This window comes from Phocoena sinus, chromosome 2, assembly GCF_008692025.1.
Source record: "Phocoena sinus isolate mPhoSin1 chromosome 2, mPhoSin1.pri, whole genome shotgun sequence".
Taxonomy (NCBI): Eukaryota; Metazoa; Chordata; class Mammalia; order Artiodactyla; family Phocoenidae; genus Phocoena; species Phocoena sinus.
In genome coordinates this window covers 50,986,547-51,000,753 of record NC_045764.1, presented here as the reverse complement: position 1 = coordinate 51,000,753, position 14,207 = coordinate 50,986,547, and the positions used below count along the sequence as shown (strand labels likewise).

The 14,207-nt window shown below is 36.4% G+C and overlaps 1 protein-coding gene across 8 annotated transcripts in view; it reads right to left on the bottom strand.

Moving 5' to 3' along the window:
- MEF2A (myocyte enhancer factor 2A) overlaps positions 1 to 14,207 on the bottom strand; it is a 174,566-nt gene that overhangs the window by 18,394 nt on the left and 141,965 nt on the right. For all 8 annotated transcript variants that reach the window (XM_032621893.1, XM_032621895.1, XM_032621898.1 and 5 more), the window contains one exon: positions 11,474 to 11,661. In XM_032621893.1, coding sequence (XP_032477784.1) covers positions 11,474 to 11,661 — 188 coding nt within the window. The remainder of the gene's footprint in view (positions 1 to 11,473; positions 11,662 to 14,207) is intronic.

The window sequence follows — 14,207 nt, the reverse complement described above, 5'->3', positions numbered from 1 at the left end:
TTGGATCATCATCTGTTCATTGGTGAAAGTGGGGTGTAAAGTCCCCTACTATGATTGTGTTACTGTCGATTTCCCCTTTTATGGCTGTTAGCATTTGCCTTCTGTATTGAGGTGCTCCTATGTTGGATGCATAAATATTTACAATTGTTATATCTTCTTGGATTGATCCCTTGATCATTATGTAGTGTCCTTCTCTGTCTCTTGTAATAGTCTTTATTTTAAAGGCTATTTTGCCTGATGTGAGAATTGCTACTCCAGCTTTCTTTTGATTTCCATTTGCATGGAATTTCATTTTCCATCCCCTCACTTTCAGTCTGTATGTGTCCCTTGGTCTGAAGTGGGTCTCTTGTGGACAGCATATATATGGGTCTTGTTTTTGTATCCATTCAGCCAGTCTATGTCTTTTGGTTGGAGCATTTAATCCATTTACATTTAAGGTAATTATCGATATATATGCTCCTATTACCATTTTCTTAATGGCTTTGGGTTTGTTTTTGGAGGTTTTTTCCTTCATTCATGTTTCCTGCCTTGAGAAGTTCCTTTGGCATTTGTTGTAAAGCTGGTTTGGTGGTGCTGAATTCTCTTAACATTTACTTGTCTGTAAAGGTTTTAATTTCTCTGTCAAATCTGAATGAGATCTTTGCTGGATAGAGTAATCTTGGTTGTAGATTTTTTCCTTTCATCACTTTAATTACATGCTGCCACTCCTTTCTGCCTTGCAGAGTTTCTGTTGAAAGATCAGCTGTTAACCTTATGGGGATTCCTTTGTATGTTATTTGTTGCTTTTCCCTTGCTGCTTTTAATATTTTTCTTTGTATTTAAATTTTGATACTTTGATTAATATGTGTCTTGGCGTGTTTCTCCTTGGATTTATCCTGTATGGGACTCTCTGCGCTTCCTGGACTTGATTGACTATTGCCTTTCCCATGTTAGGGAAGTTTTCAACTATAATCTCTTCAAATATTTTCTCAGACCCTTTCTTTTTCTCTTCTACTTCTGAGACCCCTATAATTCGAATGTTGGTGCATTTAATATGGTCCCAGAGGTCTCTGAGACTGTCCTCAATTCTTTTCATTCTTTTTTCTTTATTCTGCTCTGTGGTAGTTATTTCCACTATTTTATCTTTCAGGTCACTTATACATTCTTCTGCCTCAGTTATTCTGCTATTGATTCCTTCTAGAGAATTTTTAATTTCATTTATTGTGTTGTTCATCGTTGTTTGTGGGCTCTTTAGTTCCTCTAGGTCCTTGTTAAACATTTCTTGTATTTTCTTCATTCTATTGGAGTTTGGATCATCTTTACTATCATCATTCTGAATTCTTTTACCAGTATACTGCCTATTTCCTCTTCATTTGTTTGGTCTGGTGGGTTTTTATCTTGCTCCTTCATATGCTGCATATTTCTCTGTCTTCTCTTTTTGTTTAACATACTGTGTTTGGGGTCTCCTTTTTGCAGGCTGCAGGTTTGTACTTTCCGTTGTTTTTGGTGTCTGTCCCCAGTGGGTGAGGTTGCTTCAGTGGCTTGTGTAGGCTTCCTGGTGGAGGGGACTAGTGCCTGTGTTCTGGTGGGTAGGGCTGGATCTTGTCTTTCTGGTGGGCAGGGCTGCGTCCAGTGGTGTGTTTTGGGGTGTCTGTGAACTTAGTATGATTTTAGGCAGCCTTTCTGCTAATGGGTGGGGTTGTGTTTCTGTCTTGCTAGTTGTTTGGCATGAGGCATCCAGCACTGGAGCTTGCTGGCTGTTGGGTGGAGCTGGGTCTTAGTGTTGAGACGGAAATCTCTGGGAGAGCTCTCACTGATTGATATTACGTGGGGCCAGGAGGTCTCTGATGGTCCAATGTCCTGAACTCGGCTCTCCCACCTCAGAGGTTCAGGCCTGACACCAGGCCATTGCACCAAGACCCCATCAGCCACACGGCTGTTGATGAATATGAGAAATATGAGCTCCCTGAACTGTTGAACCAGATTTAGGTGCTGTCTCTGAAGTGTTATTCTTGTGAGAATCTTCCATAATCAACTGTGCCTCTATGTATGTATTTTTAAGTTTGTATTCTGAAACAGTTTTAGGCTTAGAGAGCAGCTGCAAAGAGAACACACCACCACACACCTCATCCAATTTCCTCCAAAGTTAACACCCTGAAGAAACAGGATGCAGTTGTCAAAATTGCATGTAGTAGTAACCAAAGCTATAGACTTTCCTTGGCTTTCAGTCTTTTCATGAATGTCTTTTTTCTGGTCCTGGATCAGATCCTGCATCTCACATGCCTTTAGCTGTCATGTATCCTTAGTCTCCACTGGTCTCCACAGTTCCCTCAGTCTTTCCTTGTTTTTCATGACTGACCTTGACAACTTTGGAAGCGTACTGGTCAGGTATCTTGGAGATCATCCTTCAGTTTGGGTCTGTCTGATATTTTCTCATAGTTAGACAGATAGCATGGACTTTTGGAAGAAGACCACAGGGATGACGTGATCCTCTTAGCACATGATATCAGAAGGCACATGTCATCCCATTTCCAGTGATGTTAACCTTGATCTTCTGGTTAAGGTAGTGTCTTCCAGGATTCTCCACTATAAAATCACTATTTTTCTTTTTGTAATCAACGATTATTTGGGGAGAGACATTCTGAGATTTATTAAATACCCCATTTCTCCTTAAATTTTTGCTAATTTTAGCATTCATCCATTGACTTTGCCTTCAAGGTCTGCACTGTGGTGTTACAATGGTGATTTGCCATTTCTCTCATTCTTTCTACCTGTATTTAATTAGAATTCTTCTCTGAGGAAGAGTTGTCCCTTCTCCCTTTATTTATTCAATCAATTACTTAGTAACAGTCTCAGTATTTTTAATTCTTTTATTCCTCTTGTGTTATAACCCAATAATATTGTTATTTATTTTGTTGCTTAAATTGTTCTAGATCTGGCCACTAGGAGCTCCTCTGAAAGGTTGGGCTCCTCTGACTTTTGACATACATTTCCTTATACTCTGGCACCTCTGGTTCATTGTGTATTTTCCTGACCCTAGCTCTAAAATCAGTCACTTCTCCAAGGAGTCTTGATTCTTTTTATTGGAGAATAGTGTTTAGAAACTAAGATCTGAGTGCGAGGTGTGCTCAGTTACCAGGTGTCATTGTTTTAAGACCCTCTCAGCAGTTACAGCTAGGAAATATATGATGTATATGAATTCATGTGTACACAACATCTATTTCTGTATCTATCTATCTGTATATATGTTAAAAAAAAAAGTTCATACTGAAACCTCCAAATACAACCCTGAAAAACAGGGTTCTTTACAGCGTTCCCCACCCACATTGCTTTATTGTAAGTTTTTTCTCGAGAAACCTGGCTTTCTTTATCTACAATGTATAGTAGTTGCTTGCTTAAGGGTGTGTATGTGTGTAACAAATTTACCATCTTGAGCACTGTGATTTCATGCAATTTTTTTTGGTCTCCATACTTATGGTATCCAGTCAGAAGAGTTTCCAAAGTTATTTAGAGCAGCTCTTCAGTATCCCCTTCAGTATCATCATATCACTCATTTGTAATAACGTTATATTCATGTATCATGGTCTGTACTTCATCTTGGGTTCCCCTGGAATCCTGGTTGACTTTTTTTAATGGCATATAGTAAAAAAATCACTCTTTGTATTGTACAGTTTTGTAGGTTTTAACAAAAGCATAGATTCATGTATCGAACAATACAGTATCACAGATAGTTCCATCCCCTCAAAAATTCCCTTATACTACCCCTTTTGTATTCAACTCCTCTCCCCACCCCTGGCAACCACTTATCTGTTTTGCATTTTCCATTATGAAATATAAATGTAATCATATATATACTATGTAGTCTTTGGGATCTGGCTTCTTTCAATTAGCAAAATTCATTTACGATTCATTTATATTGTTGTGAATAAATACTTCATCCCTTTTGTATTGCTGAGCAATATTCTTTTGTATGGATGTACCAGAGTGTGTATACCCATTTATCTGCTGGAAGGATATCTGGGTTGTTCTCACTTTTGGGAGATTATGAAAAATATAAGTTATATAAGCATGGTTTTCAATTCACTTGAGTAAATACTCTAGGAGCAGGATCGTTGGGTTGTATGATAAGTACATATTTAACTTTATAAGAAGTTGCCAAACTGTTTTCCAAAGTAGCTGTACCATTTTGAATTCCAAGCAGGAATACATGAGAATTCTTGCTGCTCTGCATCCTCACCAGAACTTGGCATTTTTAGTTTTTTGGTTTTGTTTTTGTAATTTTAGTCATTCTAACAGGTGTGTAGTTGTATCATTCTGGATAAAAATCTTTTACTAGATAGGTGATTTTGCAAATATTCTCTCCTTATCTGTAGATTGTCTTTTTATTCTCTGAACAGGGCCTTTTCATGGAGTGAAACTTAAATTTTGTTAAATACCAATATATCAATTTTTTCTTTATGTTGTAATTCTCCAATGTTTTCTTCTAGAAGTTTCAGAGTTTTGTGTTTTACATTTGGATCTATAATACATTTTAAGTTAATTTTTGTCTAAGCTATGAATTATACATCGAGGTTCTGTTTTTGCATATGGATGCTAAATTGCTGCAGCCCCATTAGTTGTACTGACTATCCTTACTCCACTGAATTTGCTTTACTACCTTTGTAAAAAACCAACTGAATATATTTCTGTGGGTCTAGTTTCTGGGCTCTCTGTTTTGTTCTTTGACCTAATGTGCGCATCTTTCTGCCAGTATCACACATTATTATTGTAGCTTTATTGTAGGTCTTGAAACCAGTTAGTCTTAGTCTTCCTATTTTGTTCTCTTTCAAAATTGTTTTGGCCAATGTAGTTCCTTTGCCTTTCCATACATATTTTAGAATTGGCTTGTTGATATCTACAAAAAACCTTGCTGTGATTTAAACTGGGACTGTGTTTTAATCTGTTGACCAATTTAGGAAGAAGTGACATCTTGACAATATTGATATGATATCTCTCTCATCTGGCTCTTTGATTTCTTTCAACAATGTTTTGTAGTTTTAGCATGAAAATCATGCAAATATTTGGTGAGATTTGTAGGCATTTTTTTGAGTAATATTTAAATGGTATTTTAAAATTGCATATTCCAATTGTTCACTGGAAGTTTTTTTGTAGGTTCTTTTATGCTTTTCTACATAAATACTATCTTCTGTGAACAGAGTTTAACTTCTTTCTTCCCAGTGTGTATACATTTTATTTATTTTTATTGCCTTACTGTTTCATCTAGGACTTCCAGTACAGTGTTGGATATGAGTGGGAGAATAAACACCACTGTCTAGTTCCTAATATTATTTTACCAAAAGACTGTTTCCCCCTTATTAAGTATATTAGTTGTAGAATTTCTGAAAATACTCTTTATTAGGTTAAAAAACTTCCTTTCTTCTCCTAGTTTGATGAAAGTTATTTTTATTATGAATAAAAGTTGAATTCTGTTAACATGGTAAATTATATTGATGAATTTTCAAATTTAGAATCAGCCTTGTATTCCTGAAATGAAACCCACTTGGTTTTAATATATTATCCTTTTTAGGATACTGATGAATTTATTTACTAATAAACTAATATTTGTTGAGGATTTTATGTCGAGTTCATGAGGGATACTGGCTTATACTTTTTTTGTAATGTCTTATTCTGATTTGTATTAGAGTAATGCTGGTCTAATAAAATGAATTGAAAGGTGTTCCCTCCTGGGACTTCCCTCATGGCGCAGTGGATAAAAATCCGCCTGCCAATTCAGGGGACACGGGTTCGATCCCTGGTCTGGGAAGATCCCACATGCCATGAAACAACTAAGCCTGTGCGCCACAACTACTGAGCCTGCACTCTAGAGCCCGCGAGCCACAACTACTGAGCCTGCGGGCCTAGAGACCATGCTCCTCAACAAGAGAAGCCACTGCAAGGAGAAGCCCGTGCACCGCAACGAAGAGTAGCCCCCCCTTGCCAAAACTAGAGAAAGCCTATGTGCAGCAACCCAACGCAGCCAAAAAAATAAATAAAATTAAATCTTAAAAAAAAGAAAAGGTGTTCCTTCCTTGCCTCTATTCTGAAATAAATTATGTAGAATTGATATCATTTCTTCTTAAATGTTTGGTAAAATTTGGCAGTAAAACTCTCTGCATCTAGAGATTTTTTGGGAAGGTTTTAAAACTAGGAATTCAATTTCTTTAATAGATATTTACTATTTAGGTTAACTATTTCTTCTTCAGTGAGTCTAATAATTCTTTGGTAATTTGTATTTTTAAAATAATTTACCCATATCATCTAAACTATCAAATCTATTAGAATAGAGTTGTTTGTAGTATTCCCCTTGCCCCCTTTTTAAGTTGTAGTGTTGTTTTGTTTTTAGATTAACTGTTATACAATAATTGTTTGTAGTATTATTCTGTAGCTTATCTTCTGTACAATAATCGTTTGCAGTATCTTTCAGTATCTTTGGGTTATGTAACCTCTTTCATTCTTAATATTGATAACTTGTGTTCTTCTCCTTTTCTTCGGTAACCTTGACTAGAAATTTAGCAGTTTTATTGATCTTTTAAAAAAAACAGCCTTTGGTTTGATTCCTTTTCTCTACAGTCTTTCTGTTTTAAGTTTCGTTAATTTCTGCTCCTCATTTTTTTCTTTTCTTCTGGCTCCTTTTGGGTTAAGTTTGCTCTTCTTTCCGTAGTTTCTTATAGTAAAAGCTTACTGATTTGGGAACTTCGTCTTTTATTATATAAACGTTTAGTGCTATGAATTTCCCCTCTCAATGCTACCCTAGGTGGTCCCTAAAATTCTGATATGCTATATGTATTTCAAATTTTCCCCTGAGATTTCCTCTTACACCCATGAGTTATTTAAAAGTATGTTATTTAATTTCTATATGTGGAGACTTTCCTGTTGTCTTCCTGTTATTGATTTTATTATGCTCAGAGACTGTAATTTGTATGATTGAAATTTGCTAAGGTTTGTTTTATGGCAGAGGATATGGTCTAAATTGCTGAATGTACCAAGTGCCCTTAAGAAGAATGTGTATTCTGCTATGTGAAGTGAAGTGTTCTATAACTGTCTCTTACATCAGGCTGGTTAATATTGCTCAGGTCACCTAAACGCCTAACTTTAGGCGTTTCTGCCTACTTGTTCTATCAATTACTGAGAGAAGAGTGTTGAAGGTTCCAACTACAATTGTGGATTTTTCTCTTCCACCTTTTAGTTGTATCAGTTTTTGCTTTATGTATTTTGAAGTTGTGCTGTTAGGTGCATACACATTAAAGATACTTATTTCTTGGAATATGGACTATTTAATATCCTTCTTTATCCTTGATAATATTCCTTATTGTGAAGTCTACATTGCCTGAAATTAATATGACTACACTAGCTTTCTTTTGGTTAATGTTTGCATGGTATATATTTTTCTATCCTTTTACCTATGTCTTTATATTTAAAGTGGATTCTTATAGACAGTATGATCTTCCTTTTTTAACCAATCTGACATTTTGTCTTTTAACTGATGTTTATGACCACGTTTACTTGTATAGTTGGATTAAAATCTACAATCTTGCTAGCTATATTTCATTTGTTCCATCTGTTCTTTATTATTCTCTTTTTCTCCCATTTCTTGGGCTACTGGAGCATATTTTATGTTTCTATTTTATCTCCTCTATTGACTTATTTATACCTCTTTTTATTTCCTATAGCTGTACTAGGGTTTACAATATACATCTTCAGTTAATTGGAGTTCACCTTCAAATATACACCTCATCATGTGTAAAGACCTACAACAGTATATTTCTAATCCCTCCGTCATCATTTTATTTTTACATATGCTATAAACACAAAAGTCATTGCCACTATTTTTGCTTTAGAAAGCCAATTATCTTTTGGGGCAAGTAAGAAGAGGAAAAACACCCAGATCTTGGTTTCTATCATTCTCCAATAAAAGGAACCAAGGTTCCTCAGAGAAATGCCCGATTCCAGGACTGGGGCAGGAAATATACAAGATGAGCCTGGAGCATTCTGTAGTAACCAGAAAATAAAATAGTAACCCCTACTTTCCTCCCTGCCAAAAAAACCCCACAAAGATGAGGGTACATAAAAGAGGCACAGGAACCATTTGAACAGTCCTCAACAGCTGAAGCTGGAACAGTTTGAGCAACAGAATAAACTAATATTGGTATTGATAGAATCATATATTAACAGAATTTAGTATTATAACCCAAAGTATAAAATAAATGTCCATGAGTCCATATTAATATTCGCTATAAATAAATGATCAAATAAATGAGAGAGAACAGATAAGTCACCTGTGCAGAAGAACTACAAATAATGTATGTAGTCTGCCCTCAAGGAGGTAGGAGAATAACCCCCACTACTCCTTAGGTGTGGGCCTTGTACAGTAACTTCCTTCTACAGAAGACAGTATGGGAAGGGGGAAAAGAGTAGCCAGTGAAATACTACACCAGCAAGATGACCAAAGTGATCGACAGTCATGTTGATAGTATGTACCCTTGATATAATGTGATGAAAATGGCACTTCAGTTCCACAGCCTTCCACCCCCAAACACATATAACACCAGTCTAATCATGAGAAATACATCAGAAAAACCACAATTCAGGAACATTCTACAACATATCTGACCAATACTCAGAACTGTCAAGGTCATTAAAGTCTTAGAAAAACTATCACAGCCAAGAAGAGCCTAAAGAGACATGACTACTAAATGCAATGTTGTATTCCTGGATTGGATTCCAGAACAGAAAAAGACATGGGGTTAACAACTAAGGGTATCCTAATAAAGTGTAGACTTTAGTTAATAATAACGTATCAATATGGATTCATTAGTTGTAACAAATGTACCATACTAATGTAAGATGTTAAGTCACAGGAAAAATTGGGTGTGCAGCATATGGGAACTTTCTGTACCACCTTTGCAATCTTTGTACAAATTTAAAACTGTTCTAAAATTAAAGTTTATCAAATGAAGGACAAAATGAATTTTATTTTATCTTCATTTATTCCATTTCCATTGTTCTTTATTTCTCTGTATAGACCCAAGAGTTTGCTGGTAGCATATTCCTTCTTCCAAAGGAAATCCTTTAACATTTCTTGTAGAGTATGTCTGCTGGCAATAAATTCCCACAATTTTTTTTTGAGAATGTTTTTATTTCTCTTTCATTTCTTGAAAGGTATTTTTGCTGGGTACAGAATTCTAGGTTGAAAGTTTTTTGGTTTTTGTTTTAATTTCAGCACTTTAGATTACTCCACTGTTTTGTAGCTTGCATAGTTTCTGAAAAGAAGTACGGTATAAATTCTTATCTTCATTCCTCTGTATATTTATGTGTCTCTTTTCCCTGGTTGCCTTTAAGATTTTCCTCTTTGTCTTCTGTTTTAGTAGTCTGAGTGTGTGTGTGTTTGGTGTTGGTTATTATTTCTTCAAACACATTTCTTCTGCTCTGTTCTCTCTCTCTTCTCTTTTTGGAATTCTAATTATAAACATGTTAAATCATCTGAAAAAGCCCCACAAATATTAGAGGCTTTGTTCTGTTTCTTTTTTATTTTGATTCTTTTCTTTATATTTCAGTTTGGGTAATTCCTACTGACCTGAAGACCTGTAACAGGTCTTTCCTCCTGCTAGGCCTTTTAGTACAGAGTTTGAGTTAATTTAATTAAGAACTGGGCTGGGTTTGAGCTTCACTGTTGCTATGGTTACCCTCAGTGTATCCACCACAGGCCTCAAATCCCTCTGGTGGGAATGGAAGATTGGTTGGCTAGAGGTTTTTTGTTTATTTGTTTTTTCCCCAAAGACTGCTCATTCTCAGTTTTAAGCCTTCCCCTTTGTGCTGTGCCTCAGGCTGCAGCCTTCTCAGAAATTCTGCCATGTTCATGACATTGTTCCTGCTCCTCCACCATGGGCTGAGAGAGTTTTCCTTTTCCATTTCCCCAGATACAATGGGAATTCACCAATGCCTAAGGATGACCATTTATGTCATTCATCTCCTCACAGCTTACGACTTCTGTTCCATAGGAGTGAAAGGGGAGAAGGATCCAGGCAAAACTTTTTGCCCCTAGTGCAGTGGCTGCTCTTCCCCTCTCTTCCCGTTGCACACCACAGAGGAGACTTTTTCAGGATATTCCCAATTTTTTCTGTGAGCACCCAGTGGGGTTCATGGAGAAAAAGCCTGCAAGAGGGCTTAAGACTCCCTACATAGCAGTCCCAGGGGTTTTACAGAGTCCTGCCAGTGAACACGTGGCCTCCAGCAATTCACCAATCACCCTAGCTTAACTCTTATTATCTGTGTCTTGCCCAGATAAAGTCAGTGCTCCAATGTCCTCTCCCTGCAGTATCTGTCTCTCCCTAGAGTCTAGGCCAGTTGTTTGCCCTGAAATCTCAGCACTACAATGTGTTCAAGGAAAACTATGAAATTGTTTGTCCAACATTTTTTCAGTGTAAGGCTGGGAGCAAGTTTCCAATTTTCTGTATCTCCGAATGAAAAAGCACTTTGTTTTTTGACTTAAAGGGTTTTGGTTCTGGCTCTCTTTTGTGCTACCCTGGACCAGTACTAACCTTCCCTCGGTTTCCTTATCTTACCTGCCAAGATCACTGTTTGAGAATCAAATGATACAATGCATATAAAGATGTTTGGGAATCTATAAATCATTATACAATGTAGAATTATTATCTAAAGCCTGATAGCATTACTTTCACTTAGCAAACAATCAAATGGCCAGTTTAGCAGCTGCATAGTAGAAAGACCACCTGACACATCACATTGATTGTTAGTAGTCAAACAGCTGCTAAAATCAGAATGGTTTTAAAACTTGCATATATGTTCTAACTTTTTTCTATAGAAAGCTAAGGGGGGTAGACATATTGTCCTCTTCTTATAAACACAGGATTCAAAAGCAAATGAGGCTGGAACATTGTTAAGGGCTGGGGTGGGCAGACCTGTATTCTTATAAGAGTTAAATGGGAAGGTTATTTGAGAAGGAATAAACAAAAATTATGAGAACAACTCATCCAAGTTTTTATGCATTCTTTCCTATTCTACAATAGTTCTCTTTGGTATGTAGAATTTTCTAACAAATAATTTAGTATTTCTCTTACAGAAAAGTATGTGAAAAAATTACTCAAAGTATGCAGAGCACAGAGAAGAAGTACTTAAGTCAGGTTTAATTTATCAAATTGAGGATGAGATCTCTATGCAAAGATTCCAGTTTGGTAAATTAAAATTAACATAATAACTTCTCCATATTTAGCTTTAATTTTAAATAACCATTAGGTAGATTTATTTCCTGTTTTTTCATAATCTGATTCCTGTGTATTTAAAATAGACTTGTCTCTTCAAATGCTAATTTCAAATAGAAATACTCATTAGGAAAAGGTCTAGAGTCTATGGAAGTACAGTAAATTGCAAAGGAGAACATACACTATGTATACAATACATGTTTTAAAGAATGAAATTGAAGAAAGGTTTAACGTACCAGTGGAGGCATCATGCCCTTGCTTGAAGGGGGGATGACAACTCGAAGATCTGGTTTTCGACTGTTCATTCCAAGACTGCCACCACCTGGAGGAGGGGGAGACTTTGTAGGCATAACTTTGCCTAAACTATTTGCACCAGTAGTTCCAATCAAATTTGGAGAAGTTCTTGAGTTTACAAATCCATTCCCTGGAAAAAAGAAATACCATTCATTAACATGAAACGAGTCATTAAAATACTGTGGTACAAATATGATACAAGTTTTCCCCAGTCCCAGTTTCAAGTGAATTTTATAATAAAACTCATGAATATCTAACCATGTCATCTTTGAATATTTTAAAAATAAGCAAAGAGAGTGAAGCAAGTCTGAAATACATATGAAGTTTAAGACTAATGCCACTTGTTTCCAGTCTTACTGCTTGGACCTGCTGACAGAAACTTAAAACACAAAATATGTTTCTAATGGGGCATCTCCTATTGGGGACCAAGATAATGGGGATATATAAGAAGATGCCTGAGACCAGCCTATTCATTCATTCTCACAACAACAAAGGCACTCCTACTAAGTTCTGGGCACAGAACTAGGTATCAGGGCATCTCCTTAACTGAAGCTTATTTAGCACTCAGCTCTAATGCCTTATTTTCACCAAGTACTTCTTCCTTATAGCTCTACCTGTACCTGTTCTGTTCTTTAACTACCATTAAGGTCTTCTTTAAGTATTTGTTATTTATCTGACTTCAATCAACTAATTCCTACTTTTTAACTTTCCCTAAAGAATTGTCTATCTTTCTTAGATAGGAAATAAGGAAAAAGATACAGTGTGGTATAGGTTCTATTGTATATACACAGTACTTTTGGGCACCAGTTGAGATAGAAAATTAATGTAAGGGATCATCCCTATTTTCATGGATATTGCAGTCATTCTAGTCCTCCTCATGTGTAGCCATGTGGCTTGGGTAGGGCTGACTCCACTTCAATCCCCCTTGCCACAGATATTACAGTATATAGATGTTAATTTAAGGGCACCGAATAAAAGAAAACTTTGTTGGCTTAAGAATTCCACTCCTAGGGTTTATTACAAGCTGACCAAAAACAAAATATTCAGAATAGTGAACTAGAAGTTCCTGGAGGGCTGAAGAGGCCTCCTGAATTCTCTGGGTGGGACTCAGCATTCACACATCAATAGTAGCAACCATCTAAAATCAGACAACACAGAACTACCGTTACAATTTAGAAATAAACTTTTAAATGTCTATTAGGTGTAGAGCACTATGCAGTGAGGAGGTTATAGGAAGGGATTAAAAAAAAAAAACCCTACATGGTCTTCAAGCAGCTTTTCACCTAGTTAGCAATAACAGGCATACACCACAGAGACATGAAGATGTCAAAATTATACTTAAGATATGGGCAACACAATGAAATGTAACCACACAAAATTTACAAGGAAATAGAAAGCAAAGCACTGATACAGGCATGTGGGCTTTTAATTAGGGAAGGCTTTGTGGGATCAACTATTTAAGCAGTCTGAAAGGGCAAAAGATGACAGAAGGCAGGCATTATGAATAAATGTGAGAAAAATACACTAAAGCATGAATGAACAAAGTGTGACCAAGGAATGGTGGGGCAGATAAGCACAGAGTCCATGGCTTCAGCGACTGTCACAAGGAAAGGGCAGTTGTATTTATTCTGTTCTTTTCCTTCCAGTATAAAGCAAAAAAGACAACTTTAGAATCCTCCAAAAAGGACTTCCCTGGTGGCGAAGCAGTTAGGAATCTGCCTGCCAATGCAGGGGATATGGGTTCGAGCCCTGGTCCAGGAAGATCCCACATGCTGCGGAGCAACTAAGCCCATGCACCACAACTACTGAAGCCCGTGTGCCTAGAGCCCGTGCTCTGCAACAAGAGAAGCCACTGCAAGAAGCCCATGCACTGCAACGAAGAGTAGTCCCCGCTCACCGCAACTAGAGAGAGCCCACGTGCAGCAACGAAGACCCAATGCAGCCAAAAATAAATAAATTAAAAAAAAAGAATCCTCCAAAAATAAACAGACACCAGATATTACAAATACATCACATATATATATGTGATATATATCGCATATATATAACACATGTCTGTGTTAAATACACGCAGGGACTAACCAAAACTAAGTATATCTGCTGTGTGCTTAACACCGGCCTAAAACCTCCCTAAAATCTCACCCTGAGAAGACTATTCTAAGAAGTGAAATGTAGTACAATGAGTACTGCAATGAGTTAATGACAAAAACCAATTATGTACTGCACATATTTTTCAGTTTAAGAGCTTTTGTATTGGGTTATCAGATCATTTTAATTCTATAAAAGTTTCTTGAATGGAAGAGAAATAATTAAACCCACTAAAATCCACATAGTGTTTGGCAGTTTATAAAACATTCTCAGGAACAGAATATATAACGAATAGGGTCAACTGATGAATAGATATGTAAATTCTAAAATTAAAAAATATAACTAGAAAGAGATTAAGTTCTTGAAGTTCTGCTGAAGGAAATGAATGCTTCAGTATATTTGCTTATATAAGAGTTTGAAAAGATATGTTATTTAGGTGAATTATTTATAGGAGAAACTAAAAATTAATGTATTGCTAATGTGATATAATCAACTTTGTTGGATCCTAACCAGAACATTTTCAAGGGACAAAGAAAACAGAGAAGTGAGGTGCAGCATTTAGGAACTGGCCTGTATCTCTTCAGCACT